General features: G+C 34.9%; 2 protein-coding genes across 5 annotated transcripts; both read left to right on the forward strand.

Annotated features, from left to right (window-relative positions):
- The first annotated feature begins 1,197 nt into the window (after positions 1–1,197).
- LOC120263825 (putative exopolyphosphatase) lies at positions 1,198–4,815 on the forward strand. The gene is made up of 8 exons (XM_039271802.1): positions 1,198–2,306; positions 2,448–2,618; positions 2,938–2,979; positions 3,071–3,151; positions 3,558–3,677; positions 3,851–3,952; positions 4,029–4,106; positions 4,482–4,815. The coding sequence occupies exons 1-7, from the start codon at positions 1,275–1,277 to the stop codon at positions 4,101–4,103; spliced, it is 1,623 nt and encodes a 540-aa protein (XP_039127736.1). The 5' UTR covers positions 1,198–1,274; the 3' UTR covers positions 4,104–4,106; positions 4,482–4,815.
- Positions 4,816–9,509: 4,694 nt separating this feature from the next.
- LOC120263586 (heparan-alpha-glucosaminide N-acetyltransferase-like) lies at positions 9,510–14,330 on the forward strand. 4 transcript variants are annotated; one of them, XM_039271545.1, is made up of 15 exons: positions 9,510–9,720; positions 9,790–9,927; positions 10,020–10,101; positions 10,183–10,259; positions 10,541–10,647; positions 10,767–10,899; positions 11,138–11,254; positions 11,374–11,465; positions 11,720–11,786; positions 11,926–12,004; positions 12,091–12,182; positions 12,755–12,898; positions 13,515–13,580; positions 13,649–13,734; positions 13,903–14,330. In XM_039271545.1, exons 1-14 carry the CDS (start codon positions 9,565–9,567, stop codon positions 13,697–13,699), a joined length of 1,401 nt encoding a protein of 466 aa, XP_039127479.1. In that variant the 5' UTR covers positions 9,510–9,564; the 3' UTR covers positions 13,700–13,734; positions 13,903–14,330. The 4 variants fall into 4 exon arrangements, 3 of the variants coding, with proteins under 3 accessions (XP_039127479.1, XP_039127481.1, XP_039127482.1); XM_039271547.1 differs by having other exon boundaries at positions 13,515–13,568; XR_005537111.1 differs by having other exon boundaries at positions 13,515–13,734.
- The last annotated feature ends 1,567 nt before the right edge of the window (positions 14,331–15,897 follow it).

Raw genomic sequence — 15,897 nt, forward strand, 5'->3', positions numbered from 1 at the left:
TAAAAATAAAATAAGTTAAAAATAGTTCAAAACTAAAAACAACAGCAATAATAATAATAATAATTTTTGTGGATCTTGGATGTATTATTAAGTCTCATGCCAACTCAAAAGGACAAAACACTTAAAAAAAGAGAAACATCATGAGTATGTGGATGTTAGGAACACAAATAATCCATTAATGATTATGCCTCCTCATTGTGTTTGTTGGCTTATTCTTGCAGGGTATAAGTGGTTTTAATGTAGTTTTTTTTTATTATTATTATAAATTTTATGTGTTTCATTTGACGAAAATGCAAATAATTTATTTTGTTTCATAATCCCTGTAAACCAGTCAATCATCATTTAGTCTATTACCATTAAATTCCTTGAATAGGGTGTTCATTATATTGAGAAAATAACTTTGAATGTCACAGTTTTACATAAATAAAAGATACAGGTGTTCAACTTTCGTGTATTTGTCTGCATTTATTAAAGAAAAAATCCCTATAAATTTATAATTTTTTTATCAATTTTGTTTTTTTATAATTTTTCATATTTTCACAACTCATTATTTATTTTTTTAACTTTAACATTTTTCTCAATGCACATAAAAACAATGTTAGGTGGTAACTGGAATGAGAGCTTTCATTTATCACTATTAACTAAAAAAATTTATATTAATTTATGATAATGAGTTAATTATATATAATTTTAGTTTAACATGTATGATTAAGAAACTTTGAACAATTTAAGAAATTTTGATTACATGAATTATTTCCGGTTAGTTCTTTTAGATCAAAGAATTGAAACTTGACATCATTCTCAAAAATTACATCAATTTATATATGGTACTAGTGAAATACAAAATAATATAATATTTTAAATCATTATCTTTTAAAAAAATATTTTTTTTTAAATTTCCAAACTTGGCACAATCTCATTTTTTTAATTTAATATAAACATCTATTCAACCGTTTGTTTCATATATAAAAACCAGAAAACAAAAAAAAAGGGAAAAATATTTTTTTATATAGAAAAAAACCTCAAAAATTCAGTCTCATATCATAAATCCAATTTTCTTAATTTTTTAAAAAAATCCCAAAATAAAAATAATAATAATAATTAGAGAAAAAATGGACTTATCCGCACGTGCTACTCACGTGAAATACACACGCTCCCTCCAATCCTTATCCACGTCCCTTTCAAACCAACACACCAAAAAAAACTATCTTCTTCTTCACTAGACTTCCCGCGCTTTTTTCCCGCCGGCGTTGACCACCTCCTCCTCGCCGGCGATGGATGCGCCGCCGGAGCGCCTCGTCGCTGCGATCGACATGGGATCCAACTCCTTCAAGCTCCTCCTCGCCCGTTCCCTCCCCTCTGGCCGCCTCCTCCCCGTGATCCGCCTCAAAGAACCTCTCCCTCTCCTCCGCGGCGCTCCCTTCTCCGAAGAAACCCAGATCCACGCTATATCCGCCCTCAAAACCCTAACCCTAGCTCTCAAGCCTCACCCGGTTCAGTCCCTAAGACTCGTCGCCACTGCTGCCTTCCGTGACTCCCCCAATCGATCCGAGCTCGTTGCCGCAATCACCGCTGAGCTAGGGCTCAGAGTTCACGTCATCTCTGGTGAGGAGGAAGCGAGATTGACCTATCTCGGTGTCCTCCAGTTTCTCCCCGTCTATGAAAGGTTGGTTCTTCTTGTGGATATCGGTGGGGGTTCGACCGAGCTCTTGATTGGAAAGCAGGGTAGGGTTTTGTTCGCGACTTCTTTGGAGCTAGGGCATCTTTCTCTGACTGAGAATTTTGTGAAGAAGGGGGATTTGATTGGGTTGAGAAGCTTTGTGAGAGAAGTGATTGGGAAATCGGATTTTGCGGAGAAGAGCAGGGAACTTGGGAGAATTGAGATGGTTATTGGGTCTTCGGGGACTGTTCGATGGATTGGAAGGGCAATTGCTCGTGATTTGATAAAGGGGGAGTTTAGAACGGAGTGGGGGTTTAGCAGGGATGAGTTGGGGTCTATGGTAGAGAAGTTAGGAATAGGGGAGGAAGAAAAGGTGAGAGCTTTTGGGTTTTCGAGGAGGAGAGCGGGAGTTATTTTTGCTGGTGCGGTGTTGTTGCTAGAGATATTTGATGCTTTAGGTATCAAAGAGATGGAGATTTCAGAGTATGGATTGGTGGAAGGAGTTATTGTAGAGATGATCGCAAAGGAGAATGTGGATTATGACTGGAGTGCTAATGCAAGATGGAGATCTGTGGTTTCACTTGCTGCAAGGTTTGATGGAGGCAACAGGATGAAGTCTGCTTTTCAACGTGTTGGAGTTGCAAAGGTATCAGTTATTGCTTGGTTTTAAATTTCAGTATCTTGTGTTGTTTGGATGTTGTGAATTTTCTAAGTTTCTCCATTCTTTTTTGGCTGATTTGGTATCTCCATGGAATATGATTTTGTTTGTGACTTCATTCTTATGCAGGACATTTTCTACGGACTCAAGAAATGTTATGATCTTGTTGGCATCAGCGGAGCTCCAATTTCTTTTGATGAGAAGGAATTTGAGTGCCTTGAGGCTGCCTTATTGCTTTGTAATATCGGAAAAGTGATTGGAAAGAAGGGTTATCATAAACACTCTTACTGTATTATCAAGGTACACATTCAATTTCCTCTTTCTTGACATAATGGAGCTATTGCATGAACCTGCCAAACTACTTCCTGTGGCATGTCTTGTTTGTAACACAGCCTTCATTAGGCATGTACTTTATTGAAATATGTTCATCTAGTTCAATTACTTAACCAAATTTTTGGTAGTCCAGATGTGGTTGCTGTCGCACAAGTATTATAATGTTATATGGGTCTTTGAACTTGACTGTGTATGCCTTGATCATCGGAAGTATGCATATCAAAAAGATATCTACATATTATGTGTGAAGCATGTGTTTCTAAAAGAATTGTAATGTGCTGTACAGAATTGCGGACATCTTCCCGGTTATAGCTCAGAAGAGATCAAGGTACATTATTGCTTATGGTTTTATTTCCTTTATGCTAATAATTGAATGAGCAACAGCTAATTGTTGACACTTTTCCCCTGTATACTTGTAGCTTATTGCCCTGCTTGCAAGATATCACAGGAAAAAATTCCCAAGAAAGGAACATGATTCAGTAAAAGAACTTCATGCAGAGGTACCTCTTTTTTGCCTTTTTCATTCTTTTGCTCTCTCAACTTCTGTTTATATATTTTTTGTTTGCTATAATATTTTTTTAGAGGTGATATATATTCAAACTCAATTATTCAATGACTGTATTTTCTTGAATGTTATCATGGTCCTTTCTCAATAATGCGTCCTTCATCTTGGTTATACCACAATTGATGAGCTATGACATTTAAAAAATCAAAAGTGCAAATACTATGTTTCTTCTCTTTTTGGTGTGTGAACTTCAGATGTACACTCTCCTTCAGTTAATTAGAGTACATTATGATTCATTTATGCATTTTTCCATCTTAACGGTTGCTGGCTCGCTTCTCTAACAGCCTCTGTACAGATAACCAATTAAGATATACTGATGACCATTGCTTGCTTATTTCCAGATGAGACATAAGTTTAGAGTTCTTTGTGTGATCATACGAATTGCTCTTGTCCTTCAAAAATGCCAATTTATGGCTTTTAAGGAACTGGAAGTCTTCCATTCACCAGAAGGTTTCAATGTGGTATGTATTGTTATGGGTATGCCTGACTCAAGGCAATTCCATTCTTGATTATTTCAGTTCTCTATTCAAGTAATTCATCTACGGTTATGTGGATGTACATTTGTCCATTTTTCTGTGGTACTTATTTTTCTGCGAGCAGTCTTTTCAGTAGTTTTTCTGCTTAACATTAATAGGTACTCAGTGGAGTAAATGATGGATTATCTGTTGCTGGTGATCTGCCACCAGTAACACTCATTCAGTCAGAACTGAATCCGGAATTGGATCATTTTGAAGAGGTCTTCACATTGTTTTTCTCCATATGTTTAACTATTGATTACACTTTCCTGACTGTTGTTTTACTCTCTCATTCAGATTTTCCACCAGAAACTTTTGGTATCATTTCCTCAGAAAGCATTGGGAGGTGAACAAAATACTGTACATACCTAATAGGTATTCGATTTCTCTTGCTCTATAGATGTTTAGTGATAACCAAGACTATATTTTTGTCTGTTTTTATATTTGATCTATCCTTAGATTTTTCACCATTTTACAAATAGGAAAATTTCAAGAGAAGGAAATTCAAAAAGTAATACCCTTATCTAATTTGTATTTTCAACATGTTTTCCGCAAAAAGTTGGTTCTTGCTTTGGTATAATTATCATATACTCACCATCTCTAGTTTCTCAACTCAAAACAACATTATTTACTTTTCCTTTGAAGGCTGTTTGTGTAAATGGGCAATACACATTAGAAATGCTTCTAATCTGAGCTTAATATCATCTCAAACTCTCAGCAAAACTGATATATTTTGTTTCTCCTATCCAGGATTTTGTCAATAAAGCATCAATCATAGCTACCTCAATCATATCAGATTCCAAACGCTGCAAATGTGCTTATTGTAGATTATACTACCATCCTGCAAAGTTAAGTTCAGATGTACTTTTCCCTTCTGTTCAACAGGTCCAACTTCCAATTGACTCATATAGTCATATGTCGTCATACAATTGATTGTTCCACATTTAGAAATACGTATTATTTTAGGTTTTATATCATAAACACATGTAATTATTTTGTTGTCTCATTCATTATTATTTTGTACATCTGAGAGAGACTGAAACACTGTTTTTCTGTGTTATAAGTAGGGTAAATTTTTCATGTAGTCACTGTGTTATGGCGGATTTCCACTTTGATCATCGTGTTTCAATTTGTTTTTGTCATTAGTTATCGATTTGTTTTCACCGGTTAGTCACTTGGGGCTTTCCGGCCTAATTTGAATGATGTGGCCACCGGAAATGCCACGTCACTATTTTTTTAATATTTCTCTCATCCCATCTGGAGAGAGGATGCTGACTCGGTTAACATAACCCTAGCCAGGATGCTGACGCAGCTCATTTAATTCTAGTCAGCATCCACCTACTCTTCTCCTTTCCCATTCTATGCTAGGGTTCATCCTTCCAAACTGAGAGAGAAAGGGGAATTCGATCCGAGAGAGAGAGGAAGACATCCGATCCGAGAGAGGAACCACGCGGTTTCTCCATCAGCGCTGAAGCGAGGAGAGGAACCACATGTTTTCGTGGTAGCTGAGTAGAGTGTACAACCTCAATCGGGAAGCCGAGGATAGTGTAGAAATTTGTTCATGTGCCTGAATTTCTTTTTTTTTTTTTTGTTTATAATTTTCATGTAACTATTTTTTTGTGGACTGGCAAATGGTTCACTTCTCATGTAAATAATTTTTTCTGGAATGGCAAATGGTTGTTTTAATTATCGAGCTTTGGCAGTCATTGAGAAAAGATTCTTAGTGGTTGTATTGATTTCATTTATGCAATTAAATGGATTGATTCTTACTCACAAAGTCATCTGAGACTTGTCAATTGGTTTAGTATTTTGCAGGACATCTCAGATGAGCAATAACTTGTGAAGGGATTTAGTATTTTGCAATATATCTCAGATGAGAAATAACTTGTTTGTTTATAGTTTTCCTGCAGAATTGAAGTCATAATCTGAATAAAAATTAATAAGAATACAATTGTCTTCATACAATCAAAATATATATACAATTGATTCATGGGAATTCCAGTACAAAATAGGCTGAATATAATTGTTAGCATATACAACAAAACATTAACTTTTCTGTTTTCAGTTTTTCTACAGAATTGAGGTCAAAAACTGAATAAAAATTAATAAGAATGAATCCTGGGAATGTAGAATAGAACATCAGCTGAATACAATTATCTTTATACAATCAAAATAAATATACAATTGATTCCTGGGAATTCTAGTACAAAATTGGCTGAATACGATTGTCAGCATATACAAGAGAACATTAACTTTTCTGTTTTTAGTTTTTCTACATAATTGAGGTCAAAAACTGAATAAAAATTAATAAGAATGAATCCTGGGAATGTAGAATAGAACATCAGATGAATACAATTGTCTTTATACAATCAAAATAAATATACAATTGATTCCTAGGAATTCCAGTACAAAATTGGCTGAATACAATTGTCACTAGAATTCCAAGACAAAAATTGGTCGAATACAATTATTAGCGTAATTCCAAAGACAAAAATTTAAAAACACACAAAAACACTCGTCAGTAGTTTTTGAATACCATTTTTACAACCACAAAACAAAGCTGACAGTTCCTCGAGGCCACTATATTGGTTCCTGCAAAATTTTAAAAGAAGCACATGTAGTAGAGCTGTATTTTTTTAATACCATTTTGACAACCACAAAACACAGCTGACAGTTCCCCGAGACCACTATGCTGGTCCCTGCAAAAATTTAAAAACAAGCACATGCAGCAGAGCAGAGCACCCATCTTTATTACAGTTCTTTATGGTCTCCCAGATGCATTGTTCCCTCCAAGCCCTGGTGGAAGCCAAACTTTCCTTTTTTTCCCAGTTTGAGTTGGTTTGCTTTTGGCTTCTAAATTTTGCTCCACCCCTTGATTGTTGATTGGTGTTGGTCTTGCTGGAAAATGCTTCCTCGCTTGGCTTTTGGAGAGGAGTTGGTTTCCCACTGTAGGCAAAATGTTCCTCTCCAAGCTTCCATCTCCAACTATTGTTGCGGGGGTGGTTTGCTCAGTAGTTACTCCTATCTGCAATTTTCAGAGAAATAAATGCTTCATCAAATATATGTTGCATATCTCCTCAAGTATTAAAAAAAGATACCTGTGGCACTTGTGCATCTGCCTGAGTCCCAATTGTTGTAGGAGTGCTGAAGATAACCTGAGGAGATATTTTCCTAGGTAACTGCTTCCTTGCTTGCCCTTTGGATGTAGTTGTTTTTTTCACTCCCCTTGAGGGCAATTTTTCCCACATTTATGCTTCCACCTCCAACTCGCTTTCATGGTTATTGTTTGATTAGTGGTTTGACCTACCTGAGAATGTCATAGAAACAATTTTTCATCATAAATCTGCTGCAAAACAATTTTGATGCAGAAATCAACTACCTGTATGTTAGGTGAAGCTGTCTGGCTTCTACTTGCTGGAGGCCTCTGCATATAATGTTCGCAGCTTGGAATTTCCGGGTATATATGCTCAAACTCCATAAGGTATTTTTTTATTATAGAAACAAAGTCAAATTTGGGTATATATTTTGTGGACTTACTTGTGGTAGTGATGAGGTATGTTAGTCATCTTCATCTCCAGCTTCCTCTTGCAATTCATCATCCTGCAAACTTTTGCCGTATACATGTTCTTCACCACCATCAAGATCTTCATCCCCAGCATCTATGAGCTCTTCCTCAACTTCATCTAGTTCATCTTCTACATTAGCCTCTGTTGCCTTCACAGAATGGCCTACACTTGCAACATTTCCTGACTTGTTCGGACCAATGGGACCATCCATCGTAACAACCTTCACATAAACACTTGCAATCCTATTCTGCCCCACACTTGAAGCCATCAGAATGACATCTGAGTCAGATTTTATTTCTTTCAACCTTGCTACTTGACTACTACTCTCAATCCACTATAAACTGCACCCATCTACATGAATCTTTAAATCTCTAGCCATATCTAAAATCTCCAATCTAGATATGAAATCAGCATCACAAAAATCTACAAAACCTGCCATCCTATAATCACTCCAATTTGCAATATCATCCATCCCATAGTACATTTGTATTGTAAAAAAATCGGCAAAGGGCACTGGATGAAAACAATGGAAATTATTATAAGAAATAATAAAACACATATAAATTACAATCAGTACATCATACATACAATACATACAAGTTTGCCATACAAACACAGCCAGACAAACACATCCAAACAATAATATTAGATGCATTTAATGGTGTTCATCATGTACTTCACCAAAGCATGTTAATTATGTACTCCACAGAGATAATTTCAATTATTATACAAAGCACAACCAAGCAATTAACAAAACAAGAACAACTATCAAGAGTATATAAAGGAACCTCACATTTCATCAAGAAATAAACTCAGTTGAATATACATCTTATTTGGGCTAGTTTTTACAGGTTAAGGAGAGGATAAGAACTGGGTCCCAATAAGAACTACAGATTAAGATAAGGACAAAATGGTACGAATCAAGAAAGATTGAAAAAGTAAATTAACATGGAAAAGAAAATAAACTGAAAATGGACAAGAATATAACTTACCATATTCTGGTGCTGCGCCTTCCACATCCCTTATATTCCAACAGTTCGGCATTATGAGCAACTATGGTTACCGCCGGTTAGCCCTAACTTTAGTCGTCCGAAATTCAGGACTTCTTCTTCCTCTCTCTCTCCCCTTCCTCTCTCGGATCGGATGTCTTCCTCTCTCTCGGATCGAATTCCCTTTTCTCTCTCGGTTTGGAAGGATGAACCCTAGCATAGAATGGGAAAGGAGAAGAGTAGGTGGATGCTGACTAGGATTAAATGAGCTGAGTCAGCATCCTGGCTGGGGTTATGTTAGCCGAGTCAGCATCCTCTCTCCAGATGAGATGAGAGAAATAGTAAAAAAAATAGTGACGTGGCATTTTCGGCGGCCACGTCATTCAAATTGGGCCGGAAAGCCCCAAATGACCAACCGGTAAAAACAAATCGATAACAAATGACCAAAAAGAAACAAATTGAAACACGATGATCAAAGTGGAAATCCGCTATAACACAGTGACTACACGAAAAATTTACCCATTATAAGTATTATTATATTTCTATTGTACAGAGATGAGGCTGCTACTAGCGTGATGTGAATTAGGGCCTTTTAGATGTAAAATAATTTATTACACATAAATTTTTCTTAATTCTTTTTGAAAAATCTCGTGATGAATTTATTTCTCATGTTGGAGATCAAAGGTTTGACTCATTTCTAAAATATAGTTGAAGATTTAGTGGATGTGGGAGTGGTCGTCTTGTTCACATTATTAAAAGAATTAATTTTATGACATAAAATCTGTTTTAATTTTTTTTAATAAAAAAATGACTAAATATCATCAACAAAGCCTCTTTTGACAAAGAAAGAATAGTCTCAAAGAGCCCGCTTAAATCATTGAGGCATGCACAAACTTCAGTGGAGCAAGTGGAAATGGAGCCTGTGTATACATGGACATTGAGACCATCCACACTCAATTACCGCTCAGATCTCCTAGCTAGAAATATGTCTTCAGTCGAGAATCGAACTCTTATCACTCGATGAAGAGCTCTATCGATGGCCTGTATACTAATAGATCATTTGGTTGTTGGTAAAGCCTTCATCTGTTGCTTATGTGTTTGTGTTACTGTGTACATGTATGTATAAACTCTTGCATGGGTGTTGATGGCTTGATGTGGAAGTCCGGTTTTTCGAGGGTGTATAGAAATTAGAAAAACAAGTTTGGATGTATATGCAAAAAGAGACGACCTTATTTAGTTAAGATCGAGAAAAATCTCCGGTGGATAGTCTTTAGGCAAATGGATTCCGTCGAGGTTGCCACTGAGGAACGGACTCCACTTCTCAACTCCGAGGTCGAAGAGATCCTCCCCACTCAATCCGATGCTCCGGCGAAGCCCGACCCTATTGGACGTCGTCTCGTCTCGCTCGACGTCTTCCGTGGCCTCACCGTCGCTGTACGATCTCTCCATCGCTTCAAAATTCTATCCTTTTTGGATTCTTTTTGCTAATCTTTTTGGGCGCAGCTGATGATTCTTGTGGATGATGCCGGCGGGGCGTTCCCGGTGATTAACCACTCGCCGTGGTTCGGTGTGACGCTGGCGGACTTTGTGATGCCCTTCTTCCTCTTTGGCGTTGGGGTCTCCATCGCCCTTGTCTGCAAGGTGCTATTTTCAGTGCAAAGATCCGACCTTTGTCATGTATTCTTGTCTAATAAACTCTAATTTTTGCCGGATTATTTGGTTATGCTACTCAGAAAATTCCTAATAAAGTGGTTTCCACGAATAAGGTTATAGTGAGGACAGTCAAGCTGTTTCTTCTGGGTTTAATATTGCAAGGTTCGTTTAACAATTTTGCTGATTTTATTCCTATATGAGTAAACTGAAGTTTGGAAACTTAACCACAGTTGGTACTTTTAGGTGGTTATTTTCATGGTCGTGACAGTTTGACTTATGGAGTTGATATAGATCGAATTCGATGGCTAGGTGTGCTGCAGGTAATACTGTTTCTGAACACTTAATTTGCTGTTGCTTTTGTGGCCTATTGTTTAGTTAGTTCTTTTGTGTCCTATTTATTAAAATTGGATGAATAATTCTTCACTTTTTATTCAATTTTATTCAATTAGCTCTGCGCTCTATGTCTTCATTTATTTATTTTATTTTTTTTCTGGTAATGCATGCACTTTCATGCTTTGATTGGAAGATAGAAAGATTCACTATTATGGTTGTTTATTTGTGAGGAAATTTCTTCATCTGATTGTCATTTCACTTATCTTAGAGAATATCCATTGGATATTTTTTAGCAGCAATGTCGGAAATATGGCTCGTGAGCAATATCTCTGTGGATTCTCCAATGTCGTTTGTGAAAAAATACTGTATTGAATGGTAAGTTGTGTGGCGATGCTTAATCTAAATTTTTTTCTTCTAGTTAATATTTTGCTGCTCATTTTTTATTTATTTTATTTTTTTACAAATATGAACATTTCTTTCTTCCTTTTTTGAAGGGTTGTTGCCATCTTGCTATCTTCTTTGTATGTTGGCTTGGTTTATGGTCTCCATGTTCCTAACTGGACTTTTGAACTTCCAAGCACTAATTCCACCTTGTCCATACCGAGTTATGGAGGCAGAGCTGAAACTGTGAGTGGAATGTTGGCATTGAAATTGTGTTTTGAGTTATCTCTTAATGGCTTGCAGAGCTGAAACTGTGAGTGGAATGTTGGCATTGAAATTATGTTTTGAGTCATCTCTTAATGGCTTGTGTATTTCTTTCTTATCAATTCTTGGTAGTTATTCATGTGTGTGTGTGTTTTTTACTCAGTTGACCATTTTTCTTCAATCTTTATTCTATTTATGGATATGTTTGCATAATTGATAGGTTCAATGTGGAGTGAGAGGTAGCCTTGAGCCTCCTTGCAATGCTGTAGGTTTGATAGACAGACTTCTCCTTGGTGAGAGACATCTTTATCAGCGCCCTGTCTATAGAAGGACGAAGGTATCTAATTGCTGTAGAACATTAAGACAAATCTATGTGCTGGTGTATCAACTACTTTTTTTGGTAAGAAACAGTGTATTACACATTGCCAAGCATTCACATATTATTTCATGTTACAGGACTGCAGTATTAATTCTCCTGATTATGGGCCTCTTCCACCAAATTCACCAGTATGGTGTCTTGCTCCATTTGATCCTGAGGGTATTTTGAGGTTAACCAGTTTCATTGAATCTGTTGACATGTTAATAGTTTATTTTTCAAGATCGGTTTGATATATTTAGTTTGAACATTTAAATTGTTAACAAAATTGAGTCTACTTAATGCTTGTGTTTGTCTTTGGCACCTTACATGTCCTTGTTTAACATTTTCTCTAATATATTAACTTTTGTGATGCCCTATAGCTCTCTCAAACCTTGATTCTGAGTTTTTTTAATTTTTTTCAATTTTTTTCTTTTGATGAATCAGCTCATTGATGGCTTCCATAACATGCTTTGCTGGATTGCATTTTGGTCACTTTATTGTGCACTATAAGGTACACTTTAGTAAATTGAATGATATTATTTTCACTATGTCCTATTTACTGTATAAATTCTTTTGTGCATTAAAATGGTGGAAGATTAAGCTTGCCTTAGGTGTTCATATCTACCTTTTTTTGTCTTTTTTTCATGCAGAGTCATGCACAGAGATTGCTATTGTGGTCAATGAATTCCTTGGTATTTTTCTTATGTGGATATATTGTGCAGTTCCTAGGTATAACTGCTAAAGCTATTTATATATTATTCTTAGCTTAGGTTATATTTTCTTTGTGAACTTGATCATATGTTTGTTTATTTCAGGTATGCCTTTTAGCAAACCATTGTACACCTTGAGCTACATGTTTCTTACAACCGGGGCATCTGGGTTTCTTTTGACTCTGATATACTACATTGTGAGTTTGAAATCTCTTTTCTGTCTACATCCTGAAGAAAATATATCTAGGTGATCCATTTTTATTTTGTCTAGGCTACAAATTAATCTGACTATATTCTATAATTAACTGGTTCTGTCACAATTCTTCCTAACTGTTAAAACACTATTAGATCATATTATCAGGAACAGTCCGCAATATGACATTAATTGGTTGGATATCTTTTGTTACTGATATGTTCCAGGGACAAAATTGTTGTTGTGGTAGTTCCTAATCCGCGGTGGTTGTGTTTTTTTGATAATCTTGTATTTAAACGAGATGTGATGTTCACTGCAGAGAATTTGGTGTGAAATTTCCACCATTATTAATGCTGTTTATGGCCAATGTTACTTCTCTTTACTTTGCTATCAAGAAAATGTCATTTGCCTGACAAATCTGTCACTTTCCTAGAAATCAATGAATTTTTTGAAGGTAGAAGAAATATCACCAATATCACATTAAATTCCAGACAATCACTTTATTTTCATTTTGTTGATTTAAGACTTGCAATTTAATTCTTTTCTGTAAACATAGGTCTGTTTTATTTTGAACAGGTTGACTCTAAAGGTTTTAGGAAGCCATTCATATTACTTCAATGGATGGGCATGAATGCACTCATTGTCTATGCTTTGGCTGCTTGCGAACTGTTTCCAGCAGCTATGCAAGGTTTCTATTGGCGCTCACCTTCAAACAACCTGGTATGCATCTTTGCATCGTAATGTGTTTGAAATTTCCGATCTTATACTGTAGAGCATTTTTGTCTTAGTTTATCTTTAAAATTTCTCATTTAACTCACTCTTTCACTAATTCACAAGTTTCGTTCCATTTTTGTCTTTTCTCCATCAATGCACAAAAATATCTGATGAAAACTATCTTGAAGGGAATCCAAATTTGCGGTGCAGGTTAACGCTACAGAATCTTTCCTGCAAACTGTATTCCATTCGAAAAAGTGGGGAAATGTTGGCTTTTGTGTTGCTGGAGATCCTTTTTTGGTGCCTCTTCGCCGGATTTCTCCACATGAAACAAATTTACTTCAAATTGTAGTCGATGAATTACCAGAGCCACATATCATCGCCTTTTCTCTTTTGGACTTATCTTTTTTTTTGCATCTAGACTCTAGACTCTGACACTGTACGAAACGATTACACGGTTGACTGAAAATGTCTTGTTAAACTATACTGTGTTCAATTCAATCATCATACGTATATAAAAACTTTCTTTTTATAAAGTTCGTGTGTATATGTGGAATCAAACCAGCCGTCGAATTATTCTTTGATTTCCAGCCTATGCTAAGTCTCCACTCTGTTTCTACAGGTCAAAGCAAAGGCACTCATAATCTCTCCTGGGCCAGTGCCTTCATTTCTTTTGGTAAAGATAAAGGTAAACTCATTGTATCCAACCATGTTTACCGATAAATTTGATATTGTTTTCTTTGTCTAAATTCACAGGATATTCTTCTCCCACCATGGAAGCCTTTTCCAATTGTACCATTTTTCTGATGATAAGGAAGAAGACCTCAGCCCATATTCTCCAGGTATTTCTGGTGCCTTCGATGATAGGGTTGCCGTCCATCATCCTTTCTTATCTTCCAAGATATTCAAAGTATTTCTCATTGGATAAACAATAAAGCTTCTCTTTCGGTCATCAGATTCCTCTCATCTTTTTACAAGCTCTATATATGAACCCATTCACAATTCTCCAGGTCACAAAAGACATAAAGTTCGAGCACAGCTGTTGCTATGGATGCCTCGGAAGCTCACAATAGTCAGGCGACATTCGTCTCCGGCTCATGGATCATAGATGCAACAGCTCAAAGCGGCAGTAAAGCCGGAAACACAGCGTATCATCAACACTCTGGCGCGGTGGCACAGCGGGCATTGTTCGGGCTGAACAAACGTCGGACGGGCAGTCGGAAAATCGGTGGCAGAGATGCCAGGACTCCCAGCAGGTTGAGCAGGGTTTCAGTTGCTGATGAGGACAACAACTAGTTTCTATTAGTTTGTTTGTTGATTAATCCCTTTGTAGCAATATATATATATATATATATATATATAATCTTATCAGTTCAAGATTAAGTGTTCTTGCTCTGTATTGTCTAATAGAGATTAAACAAAATTAGCTCCTCTTGAATTTTTAAATTTTTATCAAACATAATAGTAGAAAGTTTTATATGTGTGTATCTATATATATTAACAAAAGTGGATAAATCACCGATTGATTAGAGGAGAGAAAAGGACAGACAAAGAAGGGGATATATATATTTATATATTTATGTCTATGTGTGTATATATATAAGCTAATCATTTGTAATCGAAGAATAATGTGGCTTTTATTTGTACACTTTAAGATTGTTAATCTCCTGTAGATAAATAATTTCCCAAAAAAAATATTTTGTACTATATAACGGCCTATGAAAAACAAAATGCAATGAAAAACTTAAAAAACCTTTAAATATTAAAACAAATAATGCATTAATTTAATACAAACCATTATAATTTAGTATTAAATTCTCCAAAAAAAAAAAAAGTAACAAACAATGCATTAATGTAACACAAAATGCAATGAACAAAAAAAAGACTTTAAAATACAAAAATAAATATTACGATTCATATGAACAAGTCTCATAACTTTACTTTTCTAGCGTATGAGAATATATAGCACACTACAAAAATCTTAAAGTGCCAAGTTCAAGTTGACTCTTCTTGAGTAAATCATGATTTTAGTACAAAGGAGAATCAAATTCGGTATAACTACAATACTTATATATCAATTAATAAATGCAAAATGAAATGCATAACAAACTTATTTACTATTATTATTATGGTGAATTTAATTTAACAGTAAATTATTCTATGCATGATTTAAGATAGAATAATTATTTTTATATCATCTTAAATAACATCTTTTTTATTTCCTTAGCAAAAAATAAAATTAATACGTTGTTCTTTTACAGGTCAAAAATACATTATAAATGAGCATTGAGATAAAAAAATATTTATATAAATACTTACAAGTAATATTAAAAAAAACTAAGAAAAATCTCAACATTAATATGAACAATACAAATGTAAAGATTACAAAAACACAAGTTACAAATTCAAGCATAACTCTTCCAAATTTGCTTAAGATTATAAATTAAGTGGTTGAATCCAAAACTAATGGATTACAAAAAAATTAAATATCCATGAATAATGTTAAAGTTTCTCACGACTCAAGTTTCCTACTATGAATAAAAAAAATGTTGTAATTTATTCATATATGAATAAATTTTTACAAAATATATGATTAATATTTTTTTTCAAACTTATTATAATATCTTCTAAACAATAGAAATTATTAACAAATGGAATATTTGTTACATTTATGGAACCTATAATTTTTTATAAAAAAATTAGTTAATCTACTAAAAATATAAAGATAATTACTAAATAAAAAAAACATAAAAAGTAAAATAATTTGCATATACAATTGACAACCAAATTAGTTTGATATGTAAAAGCTAGTAGCATAAGTAAGGGCCTTTATACTAGTATTAAGTTAAATGTTTAGAGGTATATTTGAGGTATATATATATAGTATATAATTAATCGAGAAACCACTTGTAACAGTGGTATCTCTTTATAATGGTAAATAGACAGCCTAGTGATTGAAACCCATTAGTTTTGGTACTGACTGTCTGTCTCTTGGTGCTTGTCAC

The sequence above is a fragment of the Dioscorea cayenensis genome, chromosome 6 (genome assembly GCF_009730915.1).
Source record: "Dioscorea cayenensis subsp. rotundata cultivar TDr96_F1 chromosome 6, TDr96_F1_v2_PseudoChromosome.rev07_lg8_w22 25.fasta, whole genome shotgun sequence".
Taxonomy (NCBI): domain Eukaryota; kingdom Viridiplantae; phylum Streptophyta; class Magnoliopsida; order Dioscoreales; family Dioscoreaceae; genus Dioscorea; species Dioscorea cayenensis.